At 42.6% G+C, this 16,223-nt stretch overlaps 1 protein-coding gene across 5 annotated transcripts in view; it reads left to right on the forward strand.

Moving 5' to 3' along the window:
- Positions 1 to 16,223, forward strand: part of LOC104932650 (apoptosis-stimulating of p53 protein 1) — a 46,185-nt gene that overhangs the window by 17,964 nt on the left and 11,998 nt on the right. For 3 of the 5 annotated variants that reach the window (XM_019266385.2, XM_010747930.3, XM_019266384.2), the window contains exons 4-12: positions 168 to 229; positions 10,948 to 11,043; positions 13,719 to 13,775; positions 13,970 to 14,090; positions 14,207 to 14,286; positions 14,389 to 14,547; positions 14,649 to 14,789; positions 14,885 to 15,080; positions 15,454 to 15,582. In XM_019266385.2, coding sequence (XP_019121930.1) covers positions 168 to 229; positions 10,948 to 11,043; positions 13,719 to 13,775; positions 13,970 to 14,090; positions 14,207 to 14,286; positions 14,389 to 14,547; positions 14,649 to 14,789; positions 14,885 to 15,080; positions 15,454 to 15,582 — 1,041 coding nt within the window. Of the gene's footprint in view, positions 1 to 167; positions 230 to 7,011; positions 7,340 to 10,947; positions 11,044 to 13,718; positions 13,776 to 13,969; positions 14,091 to 14,206; positions 14,287 to 14,388; positions 14,548 to 14,648; positions 14,790 to 14,884; positions 15,081 to 15,453; positions 15,583 to 16,223 lie in introns of those variants that run through there. The other 2 variants (XM_019266387.2, XM_019266386.2) reach the window with 2 other exon arrangements.

The raw sequence follows: 16,223 nt of genomic DNA on the forward strand, positions 1-16,223 counted from the left end.
TGCTTAATTAAGGCCCGCTCACTGTGTCTCTGTGTGTGTGCACACGCATCAGTCACATGTCTATAGCAGTCTACCAGGCCATGAGGCTCAGCTCCCCCCTGATTCTTTGACTTCTTTTATTTCAATATCTCTGCTCAGATTTCTTTTCATTGTTCATTTGTATGCAGGAAGTCAGCAGCCTTTGGAGCAAAGCTGGACCACAGAAGCAACAGAGAGTGCTAATGACAGGGTAGGTGGACACAGACAGACACACACACACACACACACACACACACACACACACAGACTGTCTTATGCATCTCTAATTAGCTCAATCTCAACACCCAGGATCTATTGTGCATATAAATATCTCTAAGCATATGATGATATTGTTGAAAGCTTCACTTCATTTATATACTGTGGTCAATTGTAAAGGCCTGTACCTCAATGTATCCTAATATGAGATTTAGATTCAACACATTGACAGTATCTGTATATTTATACACATAGATACAGTGTTTAAGTTCAGGAGAAAGACCAGCTTGATCAAATACTATTGTATCCCTAAACCTTCATTTCCAGAATACCAGCCTGTAAACTCCTTGTTTTACCCTTGAGATGTTAAACCCAGGCAGACACAGTGGGCACTGTGTCTGCCTGGGTTCTCTCTGGGTACTTTGACTTCCTCTTCCACCCACAGTCCAGACATGTAGGTTAATAGTTATGAATGTGAGCATGAATTGTTGTGATGAACTGGCAGCGTGTCCAGGGTGTGCCCTGTCTTATCTCCAGCCCCTGCAACGCTGATAAGGATAAGCAGTTGTGGAAAACCAATAGCACGTACAGATACTAATTAACTTTTGTTACTTTTGGACTGGGGCAGGAGAGCTGTAACTAAATATTCCTTTAATATATTTGTAATCTGTGATATTTGGTTTGATATATAGTCAACATGCAGTAGTCATAAACATGTTTTGGTGTGCATATTGTACCTGTTGTTATATGTATTCGTCTGTGTGTGTAGTCTAGCGGATTAGCCCACGGATTAGTGACAGTGATGATTATAGTTCTCTACCAGCACCATGTGTGAAAACACACACGCACACACACGTAGTATATAAGCTACACATAAAGTCTAATTTCTGTATATATTTTTAAATGCAGACAGTAAAAGAGATGAAATGGGATTTAGCCTTTTGTCACCAGCCTGACTAAGTGCCATTAGGTAACCACGTTTTGTTCTGCTTGCTTTCTTGATCCTGTTTTCGTCTCTACAAAATAACGAGTCATGTCGTAAAAAGAGCAGCTGACTTCACGCGAGCAGCTTTTTATTCATCACTAACAGCTATTTTCAACCGTGTCGGCTATTGTATTCGAGCCCAGACCAGACGCTCGCTTTGTGCACGTTGTTTTGGCCTCGGTGAGCCAGTCACCAACCATGTTTGTGTAAATGTGTGTGTCTGTGTTGGTCAGTCTGCTCGTTAGTCAGCCTGTGTGTGTGTGTGTGTGTTCATGTGTTGGTCAGTCAGTGAAGGTAGGATTAGCTTGGTCCCATGACATAACCAGGCTAAGAGGATTTTTAGCTGGCCAAGCAGCTCCTCCTCCTCCACCTCCTCCTCCACCCTCTTCTCTCCCTCTCACCTCACACACTCCTTCACACATTCGTCTTGAGGTATCCGTCTTTCTTCGTCCTCTACCATTTGGTTTCAAGTAAAAACAAAGAGTTTAAAGCAACACGGGAGCGTGAGGGTGAGTTTTGGAAAATGTGTTTATTTTCTGTGGGTGTATATATGGGCCCGTGTGTGAAGCTCAAAAAGTGTGCGTGGGTGTTTGCTTGACACTTTCTACCCACCTTACACTCCTTTGCCTTCGCCTCACATCAGCTTGTCATACATAATAGAACAACTGAAAACTGTAAGTAGGAGTAGAGGTGACTTTGAAATGTGTGTGTGTGTTTGTCTTTCTTTTCTCGTCGAGTTTCAGAAGGTTTTCTGACTTTGTTCATGATTCTAGATACTCTCACTCACACACACATGGACGACACACACCTAAACAAACTGCTTGACAGGCTTCTGTCAAGATGGGACTGTCGCCCATGTGTTTGTGTGTGTGTGTGTGTTAGTGTCACAGAATCAGAGCAGAGTGTGTGTTTAGGTCAGTGTAGGTCAATCTGGACGGACATTGACTTTAGACATGTCTGTTTGGCCTTGACGTCTGTGCATGCATTATTGTGTGTGTGTGTGTGTGTGTGTGTGTGTGTGTGTGTGTGTTTCTTAGGGATGTGGACTCTAAATCAGGGTGTGACTCTGGGCTCTATAATCATATCCAAAAGCTCTCACTTACCCACACAGACACACCCACCAGATGATGTTTCTTGCCACAGAATGATGTAAACATGACAGCACTGACAGTTTTGTGTGTGCGAGAGTGTACAGCAGATTTATTTAGATTAATCTCAGGGCTAATGTTGTCACTTATTGCAGAAAAATGTTTCTTTTTTAAATTTCAAATAACTCTGCAGAAATTCAGGAGAAGTCTGTCGTCCTTCCTGGCTTTAATCAGACTGTGTTGATGTCATTCCTTTGCTCCAACAAGTAGTAGAGATACTTTCACTTTGTTTAAGCCATGCTAGCACCCAAGCCAAAGCCCATAAGAGTCCAGTGTTATGGATCAGAGTGAAATATCTTGACAAATATATGGAGGATTGCCACAACATTTTTTTTACTGGCATTCATGGTCCCAAGGGGAGGAACCATTATGAGATACATTTGCACTTTGTGGGACTTGGTGATAGCTGATGGAGGCGGTAGACTGCTGGCTTTGGATGGAAAATGTATCACATTGTTACGCTTGTAGGTGTGAAGGGGCCTCTGTGGTCTTCACTGCTCATTTATGGTCTGGCACAATTTACCATCTTTGTCTCAGCTAATTTCTTACTAGCTTTAGGTGACTAGCTGTCCATCCGGCTCCTTGCTCAGTCACACTCAGCCTCTTCCATCCACAAAGGCTGTTGAGCTCAGTTACATTACCAGCTTGCCCAACTCTGGTTCTGGCACGACACTCCCCATTAGCATTTGTTATTAGCATTTATCTAGGGCAACGATGCTCTGAGCTCACTGTCGCACTGGCACACCCTGCTAACAAACTGAGCTAACATTAGCTAACAGCAGCTACTGTCCATTAAGAAACTCTGCAAATGACAGAGCCTTTACAGACCAGGACGGAAAAAAAACGTTTTTCATGAAATATGATCCAGTTTCACTAAAATCTGTGAAATAGTTGAATAGACGTATGACCGTTGACCTGATTACAAGTCAGTGCAGCAACAAAAAGTCACACAATGTTGCATGAAGGTGCTAAACATCAGCATGTTAGCATTGTCACTGTAAGCACGTGAGCGTTGCAACGTTGCAAAGTACTGTTGCACCCACAGTAAGCACACCCTCTCCGAGCTGTCATCGTGGCTGTGGACTCACAGTCTTGTTTTCAACTTTTATCCTCAGTGCGAACCTACTATTTGTGACAAACAAAACAAAGTGAAGTGGTGGCATTTAGTTTTTTGGATAACTGGATATCATTACTATGATACTATAGAAGAATTATACGTAGCACTTACTGCCCAACACTGGTGTTTTGCAGACAGTGAAGAGGAGCCTCTAGTGTGTGTGGGCTGGGTCAGTCAAACAGCAGCCCTGTCTCAACATTCCCTCCTTCTCCTCGTCCTATAAACCTCGCCCTTAACCTCAGACCGACCACGGGGACGGTCACACATTTTGAGTTAACACACGCACACACACACACATGCATAGCTGAGTCTGCTGATCCGACTGTGTGTAACTCTACCCCATCCAGCTGTGTGTGCGAGCACTGCTGAGGGATATATTAAGAAATCAGGTGTGTCTTTGTGTTTGTGTGCTCTTACACACATGTCAGAAGGTTGTGTTGACGCAGATTACGATGAATATTTTTACTGTGTATCGTCACTAGAAATGCATCTGTGGGTTATATGACGGGTCTGGGGTTCAGGGACGCCAGCAGACTCGATTCACTTAGAGAAATACTCGGGTGATGCTGCGATAAAAGTTTGACTTATCACTTATATTACTCATCCATCCAGAACATATTCTGGATCCCCAAAACTATATTAAACGAAGGAAATATACAAGACGTTTTGAAAGAACGTGTTTGTTTGTGTTACACCAGAACTTAGCTGGATAAATCGTGCCTATACTCTGCTGAAGGTGTTCACTGCTTTGGCCAAGGACACTGTCAGGACACACGGCTATTGATGGACAAGCTGTCTGCGGTGAAGTTCAAAGATGTGACCTTTCAGCGACAGGATGATCTTTGTAACCAGTGGGCCGCCCCGCTGTGTGAACGTTAGTCACTGGAGCGGTTCTGATAACAGAGCTGGTCCGTTCGGGGCTGCAGGAATGTCTGAAGGTTGTTATTGTAGATTAGGTAGAATATTTTTACTGGAGGCGTACAGCAGATGGGAAGGGGATGGGTTTCATTACTGATGGGACCTATGATCGGAACAACATGTCTGTGTGTGCCCTGGTATATGTGTGCATAACTCTGAGAACATATACACTGTTGGGAAATGTAATACTCACACACTGAGAAGGTCAAATATCCCCCCATGTGCTTCAGATTAAAACCGCGATCACAACATATGTGAAACTGCTGCAAAGACTATTGAGCGGCAGCAACATAAGATGGCTGTGGTGACTGAGAAAATCCTCACAGTGATACATTTACATCTACACACTGGATGTACGGCGCCAGTACCACTAAGATACAGAAGAAACTAGTGTGGAGAGTTTTCTGTGTTCATGCCAGTGATGGCATTCAGAATTCAGAATGTGAGAACTGAAAAGCCTGTAAGCAGCTCTACCAAGTGTTGCCAGATTTGATTCCAACAAATAACCCAACCAGAGCCTTGAGCATGCCCCAGTTGGGCCATTTCTTTTTTGCTTTGGATTACAGAGGAGCTTCTTTGTCCTTTTATATTTCTGGGATAATACTTAAAAAAATAAAGTGCTAAAAGTGGGATAAAGTGGGATATTGTGATATTTTTTTAAAGGAAAAAAGCACATACACATGCACATTTGTCAACATATTAATTAAAATGAAAGGAGTTTGGCTCTGCAGAGCGTCAGTGAAATGTTCTGTGGCTGAATATCGCTGCAAGAAAACAATAAGGTGTCAGAAGATGTGATCTTCAGGTGTTTTATTAGTAAAGCTTCATAAACCCTGATGGTCATGGTTGACGCCCACTACATATACTATTATCATCATTATAACTACCTCAATCATCATCATACCTCAATTAAAGTTTATAGTTATAGTTATCATTCTTTTATTGTTGCTGTACATCAGTGTCTCTCTCTATCTCTATCTATTTATCTATCTACCCTCTCTCTCTCTCTCTCTCTCTCTCTCTCTATCTCTATCTCTATCTCTAAGTCCACTGATCGATGGCCGCCCACCATTAGGCCTGGTTCTGCTTGAGGTTTCTGCCTTAAAAGGAAGTTTTTCCTCGCCTCCGTCACCAAGTGTTTGTTTCTTCTTCATGGCATCGCTGTCAATCTCTGTTCTAATTGGAAGAGAGGAAGGGCTGATACATTTGAATATAGCCACTAATAATCAATAAAAATTTACCAAATTGTCTAAATCATTACAAGCCGCTCTATATATTTTGCCATCACAAACGCCTTGGTATTGTTGTTGTTGGAACAACACAAAACAAATGGAGAAAAGGAGCCAAATCTAAGATAGTTTACACAAAACTCCACAAATGGGACAAGGTAAAAGTATCGCCACCCTCAAATGACTGAAATCAATTTCTTCCTGTAACCATGTGTAAATTCCTTACACCTCTGTAGTGGAGTTTTGGATCACTACAGGAGAAGATAAGAGTGGTATTTAGAAAGCAGGAGGTTTCAACAGATGCTATGAATATTAATGTCATTTCATATTGCAATATTACTACCAATGATAATGTTCTATATTTATTTATAAAATACAAAACAGATCACTTTTAATATTCCTGCATTGTGTGTTGCAAAAAGTCCAGCCAACACACACAAAGCCCACTCACAGGCACAGATGCGACAGAAACTCCAGTCTGCTTTTATTATTATTGTGTGGTGTGTGTGTGTGTGTGTGTGTGTGTGTGTGTGTGTGTGTGTGTGTGTGTGTGTGTCATTGTCTGTGTGAAACAGATTTGCGTCTGTTTCTCCATGTGAAAGAGAAAATGTGTGACGCAGCAGTTACAGGTCACTGTGTGTGTGTATGTTGCAGAGAGTGAAACAGAGAAAAAGAGGAGCACAATATGACGCAGCAGGAGTCAGCTGTTACTCTACGTGTGTGTGCGCGCATACGTGTTGTGTGTGTGTGTGTGTGTGTGTGTGAACCGGACGTGTCTGACAGGAATGTGTGCCACGAGATCGCAGCGCACGCTACCCCGCTCATTAATCTGCCAACAGCATCATCATCATCGTCATCATCTTCCTCTTAACACACATCTGGGGGGGGTTGATTGAGAGCAGCGAGTGCCCCATCAGGCTGTGGTGCAGTGATTTCCCTTCAGAGAGAAAGTGGGAGAAAGAAAGAGGGAGGTGTGAGGGGGGGGAGAGAGAAAGAGGGAGAGAAGGGGATGTCGCTGCAGCAAAAAGCCAGCTGCAGAGGGATGACAAGGATTGAGAGAAAGGGAGATGAAGGAATGCAGATATAGAAAGAGATGAGGATTGAGATGGATGGAGATGTGTAGAAGGAGTCAGATCAAGACATAAACAAAAGGATGGAGGTGTGAGAAGAGAACAATATCGAAATAGGAAGGATGGAAAAGTATAAAAAGAAATGGATCTGTTGATTTTCTCCGTTGTTTCACAGGTTTACATGTTTGTTTACTGTAGTAATTGAATGCAGTGTCACGTTAGAGGGCTTTACACGTCATATGAGAACACACCAATGCCGGAGAGAGAGTTCGTATGAGAGAGAGAGAGAGAGAGAGAGGTGGATGGAGCGTGGGCAGTGCTAGAGAGAGGGAGAGAGCGGGGGAGAGAGTGTCGTAAATCACTGCACATCATCGGGCGGACGAGGGGGAAAGTTGTGATAAAGATCGCTCTTGTTTCTCTCTCCCCTCTGCCACCAAACCTCCCAAGCTTTTCTCTTTCAGTCCTCTGGCAACATTTTTTTTCCAGCTGAAACCTGAAAAAGGGTTTCTGCTGTTTCTCTAAGAGAGTCTGTGAGGATGGAGTGGAATGAGGTGGATTTGGTGCAGGAATTTACAGTTGAAGGACAATGCAGCAAAATTAAAGTCCGCTCCTGCAGGATCACATGGGACAGCCTGCAGGTAAATACAGCACAGCGGGAGGCTGATAGAAACTGCATGTTAATGTCAGCTGTGGAAGGGGGGGGGGGGCAGCTCGCGGCAGCGCAGTCGTGCAGGATGTTGTACAGAGTGTTAACAGCGTGAGCAGCAGAATACATGACACTGATGTGAATTGTTAACTTTTCAGTAGCTGTCGGATGCATGTCATTCTTAGAAAGATAGACAAAGCTGTGCATAGAGGATAGAAACTTTAATCCCAGGACAACAATGTCACAGCACCGGCCACACTAGTGATCCTTATTCCAATCGAGGACAGTCTTCTAAGGCTTTTAAACCAAGCAAAGCAATTGTATTTGCAAGGCAAGTGGTGTTACATATTATATATGCCTTACAAAACCACATATATGTAAAATGGTAGCTTTTTAGATCAATGACCAAGCTTTTTCCGACTGCCTGTAAAATGTAGTTTTGAAAGCTTCAAGAATCAATGATTTATTACAAGATGGAGCCAGAGGTTCAGTTTAGTGGAATCTGTTTACTCACCTTTTGAATACATCTTTATAACACAAGTGTAACCACATACCAGTACTTAGTGATGTATGATGAAATCATAGCTTTGAAATTTTGGAAAACCTAAATCTAAATTCATGTGGTTTGAATTCCCCATAACGACTTTTTAGGAGATAAAAGTAAAAACATAAAATAAAAACCAGGTTACTGGAGTGGTGAAATTCAGAAACCAAATTTTTATATGTAAATGAACATCAACATATTGGCTACCAAGTAGCGAACGCCTGTTCTGTCATCAGGTTATGTTCTGTCAGTCGTGTGATCCAAGAAAGTAAAGTTCAGATGAGTGTCTCCAAGATCCGGACACTTCAATTTTTAAACTTACCATCTAGAAAAGTTTTAAGGGGGGAATTCAGACCACCTTAATCCACAAATTTTAAATACAATGTGCTATAACGCCATGAACTCTAATTCTAAAAGTATTGGTGGTTAATTATCATAATCATGTACATAGCTGCTTTTTAATTATTATGGCCTTTATTTGCTTCATACATCTACAAATGATTTGGGCAAGTTGAAATAAGTTGTATGATCAGTGTTCAAAGAAAAGACATGAATTCTGTAAAAACAGTTTTGTGTTTTTGAATATTGTCTACGTACGCTAATACTGGCACTGCCTGGTCTCCTTTAAGGCGACAGCTCTGGATCAGAAAGGCATTAGCAGGAGATCAGTTTGTATCTGCACTCTTCATAATGCACATCAAAATGAGGATCTGCAAAATCCCACAAGTCAGCAGTTAGATAATGACACGCGGCCACTGGCTGGAAAACCTGTGTAATGTGCATAATGTCATCACCTAAAACCTGATGTCGTCTGCATTATGTTGGAATAATGTGTGTCTGCATTATAGTTTTTAAGAATTATGTAAGTCAGCCTGAAGGTAGAGATGTTGTCTATAGCACAGTGTAGCTATCAGAGTCATTAATCACTGGTACTGATATTTAAATATGGCTAATGGTGCCAGAGTTAGAGCTTCCTCTCCCTGAGTTGCTATATGGATGGTGGGTTTAATTTATCTCACTGATTTCATATCTAAGAATTGCCATAACCCTCAGGGCTCTGGGTAATGGAGTTTTTCATCAGCTCCTCCCTGAGTCGTGGCAACAACGTCTCCACTGAGATATTTGAAGACTTTACGAACATTTAAGTAAACTGACTGAAGCTTGCAATCCCGAGTTGTTTTCAGATCATTTCTCTCTCATCTCTGGTAGAAATTGAATTTTGAATGAAATCCCCCGTTGCTGTTTAAGCCCTTACACTTTAGGCCCCTTAAATCCCAATGACTACAGACGTCTATAAATATCTCCATCTTCAGCTCATGTTTCAAAGCAATGTTCACTACAGACAGTTGAAATAACTCACCAGGCTTAGTCAAAGTAATGAAAACAAGAACGACAACAAAATTGGAGAGTTTAACTTTTATTTTAGTGCAAAATAAAATGATTTAATAGGGAATTAATCTTATTCATGAGACATTTTTGTAATGTTTTGTTTGGAGTCATAGATTGTACAGAGGTCTCAAAACTTTCGCAAAATAGAAAAGTAAAAAAAAAGTTTTAAAAAATGTTTTCTGTTAATCTACAAGAAAGTAAAGTGACCCTTCAACACTCACTACACACCACAGACCACGTAATCTCATTCTGAGGTACAAGAGGCACTACAACATCGTTCATGCTCATTTCTCGTGCTTTAGACTTCCCATCACAAACTGAACTCTGGTGTTCCTCAGAGTTTCCATTTGGGCCCTTTCCTGTTTCCATCTACTGCACCAAATGTTTTGATCCTGTACGGTACTTTGTGTACTTGTTGCTGTATCGGACTACAGCACTGCTGAAAGTCTTTCCTTATGTTTTCTCATCCTCATTTACGTACAGAGACAACACCATACGGCATAGGGAATCCAATCCAACAGCAACAAAACAAAACAAACAAACTGGTTTTAAATGTCTATTTTTTGGCACTCTTTGATAGCATTTGATATACACTATACTGTACGTGATGGACATTCTTATCCTAAAATCCATATTTTTGTTTATCTATATCTTTCAATGGTTAAAAATGAGAATATTATGAAAGCTAGTCCCATACAGAGTCATGAAATAAAAACTACAGACGACACTGTAAGCCTGTTTGACGTCACTTAGTAGTGTAGTAGTATGTTTTAATCCCCTTTAGTCTGAGGCTTGTTTAAGAAGGCCTGGACTGTAGTGAATTAGCACATGATGCAATAAGCTATACTGATAATGTTACATCATACTGAGTCATTCACACATTTCTGCAGATCTGCGTTGTAAGACAAGACTTGATATCTTACCATTGTGTTGTATTCTTCCCTTCATTAGAGCTTTATTTGATGCAGTGCAGAGCTGCACTGGCAGTATGTTTTATGCTCTTTTAACTATGTAGATAATCAGTTATATACCGGTTAGATGTTTACTCAGAGGAGAATTTTTGACACTTTTTTTTTTGGATAGTCTGGATTCACAGCATACTGAAAATCAGTGTAACACACCAGGTGCAGTGTGTATTTGTGTGTGTGTCCATGAATGAACGTATACAATAGCAGGATGTGGCTGGGCAGAAACCTTCCGCTGTTGTCTGCTAAAAGCATTTCCCCACCCCTCCGCTCATTACAATCACAGAAACGTTTGCTCCTGTACATCCACAAATACAGCTACATGACACGATGTTCTGCTGTGTGTCCGTGTCGATAAGACACCCCCCTGATAGTAAAATACAGGACAAATGATGACAAATGATTTTTTTTTTTTTTTTCAGTTGATCAGGGCTATTTCCCCCTGAACCAATACTATAATTCTGTCACCCTGCCAAGGCCACCAGCTGCTAGCCTAATAACATTTCTGTAGCGCACTGAAGGTGCACTATGACCTAAAGTGTGAGGTGATATGTGTGTGCAGCTGTGCGCTGTAGCCTAGCATTCATCACCTGTCACTGTTTGGGTTTTCATCTTGTCAGTAACGGACGTACTGTATTAATATAACTTTTGTGTGTGTGTGTGTGTGTGTGTGTGTGTGTGTGTGTGTGTGTGTGTGTGTAGGTTCCCCGTGTAGAGCTGACCCTCTCTGAGCTCCAGGAAATGGCCACAAGACAACAGCAACAAATAGAGGCCCAGCAACAGATGTTGGTCGCCAAGGTAACTCATGCACGCGCACACACAGAGCTGTTGGATGGATTGCCTGTCAGTTAGTGTAAGGTTATCTACATTAGAGTCTGTCTGAAAAGGTCGGCTTTGAGGCACCAGGAGCTATGGCCTTGGAGGAATGTGTGTGTGTGTGTGTGTGTGTGTGTGTAAGGATCAGGGCTCATACGTCTTCCTTGGAAACAGGAACATGTGATCTAGGTCAGGATTTAAGGACCGACAGGAAAGAACAACTCCAACTTTGAGCCAAGGGACCACCGTTCACCTCCAGGTTTCACGTGTGACAACATTGTCTGTGTGTGTGTGTGACACACAGATCATGGTCATTCCCACATGAGGAAGTGACCTTTGAATTGACAGGAAATGAGGTCACCGGGGAGATACAGCTGCTGGGAAGTTGAAGCAGAGTTGCACTCCAGGAAAGAGTCAGAAAGGCGAGCCAGAAAAAATAAAACCTGACGAAGTCTGCTTAGTCTACAGTGAATAAAAACACTTTGAGCGGGGAACTTTTTTCAACCACCAACTTTGATTTAACCAATTTTGTTTTTTTGTAAGGCCAACTGTGGCACTGGCAATTTCATCTGGCAACTCTATCCTGATATTCAGCGTTTTTAAAAGCAGCAATTCCCCCTGCTAAATACCAGCTATTAAGTGTTTCCTTCCAGTGTGTAAGTGTTGAAGTATTTCCTTGTCTTGCAGTTTCCATTCTCTTAACATTAATATAAAGCAACGTGGATTGATGACTTCCAACACAGTCCAGAACACAGCGACTGGCACTTTTACTCCTGCACTGTACGTGTCATTAAACAAGCTACTGTTATGTAATGTGTCATTAGCATGTGTGTGTGTGTTTCCAGTGAATGGGAGGGGAAGGGGAGGCTTCTCGCCAACATTGTATTATCCTCTTCCTCTGTGTTGGTGTGTGTGTGTGTGTGTGAGTGTGTTGACTCAGAGAGAGACACACAGGTCAGCTGTACTACGTGCCAGCACGATACTGAGAGAGGTGTAAAGTGCCTCAGTCAGCATCACATTCGACAGACCTCTCTATCTCTGTCTGTTTATTCCTCCACTCCAGGCTATAGATGTATGCATGCAAACTAAATGCAAATTAATAGCAAATATATGATTAAAAAAGAGTGTGGGTGTAGGGAAACCTGCTTGCAATAGGCAAGTATGACTATGATTATATTTTTGGTCTGATACAGACCAGTCAGGATGTTGACCACTGTCCACTGCCGAAAGCATCAACAGTGGGCACATGAGCATCAGAACTGCACCATGGGATTTTACTTCACTATCAAGTGTCAAATCTTGAGTCGCAGCCAACTTCAGGATGTCATTTAAGTGCTTGTATGTGAGCCTTGAGTGCAGCTGAGTGCAACAGACAAACATACACAAAACCATTACATAACAGGGCTGTCAATTTGGGGCATCCCGGCAACAGATACTGATAAAATCTGTCCAAACCGACACGAGGCAAAGCAACGAAGAATGGAAATGATGTTCCCTGATGGCAGTGGTCTCTTTGAGCAGGATAATGTGCCCTGCCACAAAGCAAAAGTGGTTTAGGAATGGTATGAGGAACACGGCAATGAGCTTGAGGTCTCATTTCAATGGAGCATCTGTGGGATGTGCTGGACAAACAAGTCTGATCCACGGAGGCCCCATCTCTTAACTTAAAAGGTCTGCTGCTCACGTCTTGGTGCCAGATACCACAGCACACCTTCAGAGGTCTAGTGGAGTCCGTGCCTCAACGGGTCAGGACATGGCAAAAGGGGGACCTACAGGGAGGTGTTGGCTGATCGGTGTATATGCAAGTCAAGGTGCTAATAAGGGCTCACCAAGACAATACAATACTGCATGTAAGAAAATGTGTGTTCGAGACTTCTGAGCTGTTCTGTCATCACCTTAAGTATCGCTGCTTTAGCATGGTGTGAAATGTCTCGTTCTTTTGAGGCAAAATAAGGTTCAGTATTTACTCCACACTCTCTAGGTAACCCCCACACACGTTTTTAAGTCAGAGGTGGGTGAAGCTATGTTGAGAATGATATGTCACAAAGTACGTGGAAAAGCACAGTGTGAAACAAATTTTGTCAACAATTGCTCCGTTCCATTAAGCGTTCCAGTAAGCTACGTCATCTAAATTCAGTTATTTTTAATGTCACACAGTGATCACCTGTGCCTCACACCTGTAAAAGGGTGGAAAAAGTTTGAAAGACAGCTTATATTCCTTAAAAAGTAAAAAAACAAAAACTGGTATTTGTATAAGAAAATGATCAACTGACTTGCGACTGCAATATTTATATCTGCTTTCTTTTTTCACGGCTTTGTTAGCAGCCAGAACAAAGAAACTCTAAATATCAACTTGATAAAGAAGTGATGTGAAGCTGCTGAAACACAACAAACTTATCAGACCACAAAGTGACACACTGGCAGCGCCAACACTCAAAGCTGGGAAGACTTATTAGAGGAAAAGTTATGATCCCGACTCTCATGCTTTCATGCCTCTACATTCAACACAGTAGTAGGACTTATTTACGCCCAAAGGAACCACACCATTGTAGCACAGAAAGATGTCTTCCCCTCTTCACAGCAGAGCTTCGGTAGTAACGAACAAACTCGCCAAATGATTGTAACCATTGAAGTCATGTTTGTTCTTTTGCTTCTAGGAACAGAGACTGAGGTATCTTCACCAAGGAGGCAGATCTAACCAGGGACAGACACAGGTGAGGTCCATATGTCCATCTGTGCTCTCTTAGTCTTTAATGTTCTATAGGCACCAAAACAAATCTAAACCTGTATGCTGGGACATTGTGTAGAGAGGTCAGTCATGACTCTTTCTCCTCCAGTTATGGAAACACAATTATTTATTTGCCAGTGGATGTTTAGCTTGTGTCTTCTCTTTGTCTCTCTTGTTTAGTCTGAAGCTGAGAAGCTGCAGCGGCTGAAGGAGCGAGTGGACACTCAGGAAGCCAAGCTGAAGAAGATCCGAGCCATGAGAGGACAAGTCGACTACAGTAAACTCATCAACGGAAACCTCTGTAAGCCTAAACACACTAAGCACACTGCAGAGATATATACATGATAATATACAGGGTGAGGGAAGGCCTGTGTAAAATTGTTATATTTCTCCACCCTCTTCCTGGGTTGTCTCCAGCTGCAGAGATTGACCATGTCAGCAGCCTGTTTCAGGAGAAGCAGGCAGAGCTGCAGTCCGCTGTGGTCCGAGTCGACCAGGTAACGTGACGGCGGCCGAGTGAGGTTTCATTATAACAGTCAAAATCAAGCAAAAAATGTTTCAGGTCAGCTGTTAAGTCCTTTTCTGAATGGTTTTCTTAGTTGACGCAGCAGTTGGAGGATTTAAGGCGAGGACGCCTTCAGCTGCACTCAGCTCAGGGGGCACCCACTGGCTCCCAGGGTGCACCCACTGGCCAGAAAGGATCGCCCCTGTCTGGTCCTGCAGCCCTGGAACTAAGGAAACTCTACCAGGAGCTGCAGGTCAATCACCATCTCATAATCTCTCTTCGTTTTAACACATTCAAGTTGGTTAATAATCGTTTTCACAGTGTGCATAAGACTTATAATGCTGCGTGTTTCAGGCTCGTAACCGTCATAACCTGGAGCAGAGCAGCAAGTTGGCCCAGAACAAGGAGCTCCTGAACAAGAGGAACGCCCAGGTGACGGTGATGGATCAACGCATCGGAGACCTGAGAGAACGGCTGCATAAGAAGAGAGCAGAAGTACACAACTTAACTCTGAACGTAGATTCCTTTAGCTTATAGCTTAACGGCCACTTTACGTCTGACCCTGCCTGTCTGTCTTTGCACCCCTTCAGTTGAGTCGTATGAACGGAGGAGGCCTATCTTCACCTCAGACCACTTCGCATCCAAGCGGTGGAGTTTCAGGTCGAGTAGCGGCTGTCTGTCCTTACATCCAGGTTCCAGCGGAGGGCAGACAGGAGGCAGGGTACCCCCTGCCAGCTGACCCACCGCCCAAACCGACGCCGCTCAGCCACATCCGTTCCCTCTCAGGTTGGTAGACTTTTTTTGTTTGTTGTTTGATGTTTTAAGGCGCTCTTACGAGACTGGGATCAGTTTGTTTGCCATCTTTTAAACAGTTTCTGTTTGCACTGTCTTATATCTCTATCTGGATCTAACTTTCTGTCTATTTCCTTTTCCTGTCTGTTGACTCTTTCTTTTCCTCTTCCCTTCTCTGTTGTTATATCTTAAATGTAATGTTTCAATGTTATCGGTGGTTTTGTGATTGTTGTTTTGTCACGTGTTGATGTTGTGGCGGTGGTTGTGACTGTGCTTGTCGCTGTTTTGTGACACCATTGTGATGTCATCGTGTTGGTGGTTGTCGCTATCGTGGTTGGTGTCTTTCGCGGTGGGTGTGGCCATGCAGAGGAGGACAGGAGTGGCGTCAGGAAGACCCCCAGCCAATGGAAAGTGTCAGATTTAGACATCGTCCTGTCAGAGCCCACTGACTCGTGGGAGGGACCTCGGTCCCCAAAGGGGGGCAACAGTAACAACAGTGAGTCCCTGGAAGGTGCTAGAGAAGCATACTCACCACTAGCTCCATTAGTGATAGATTAGCAGCACCTGCTTCCTCACTCAGGTCTATTTATAGTATTTTCTACGTGATTCAACTACAAATATGTTTTATTTACCCTTAACCCCAAGGCAGACATTTTTTTCGGTCCTGGCCTGAAAAATGTAATGCTGTGGAGTGTTTTCTCTGTAGAACAGATGGTCTGGAGAACATAATCGAATCAGCAACAGAAAATGACCTCAGGTTGTAAGGGTTCTACGTGTAAGGACACAGACATGACATCTGATCACTAGCAGCTCAGGGGTAGGAAGCCGATCATAAGAAAATAAACTGAGGGCAAACCACAGTCTGGACTTAAACTTAGATTCAGTTATTCCTTCACGTTCTTCTACCCAGTGTGAGAAGGTCAAATACATAATAATAATCATCTTCAGCTACGGATCCAAAGATAGAATACTCATTTTGCTGACTTCCAAATATCTCCCTCGTAAATAAATAAACTAAATTGTACCAAATGAAGAAATACAACAAAAATAGCAGAAAATTAAAAGGTCCAGTGTGTAAGATTTAAGAGCACGTGAGTATTAGCTCTTTTTACAGAATGATGTAAAAAAATCTAAAAA

The sequence above is a fragment of the Larimichthys crocea genome, chromosome XXIV (genome assembly GCF_000972845.2).
Source record: "Larimichthys crocea isolate SSNF chromosome XXIV, L_crocea_2.0, whole genome shotgun sequence".
Classification (NCBI taxonomy): Eukaryota; Metazoa; Chordata; class Actinopteri; family Sciaenidae; genus Larimichthys; species Larimichthys crocea.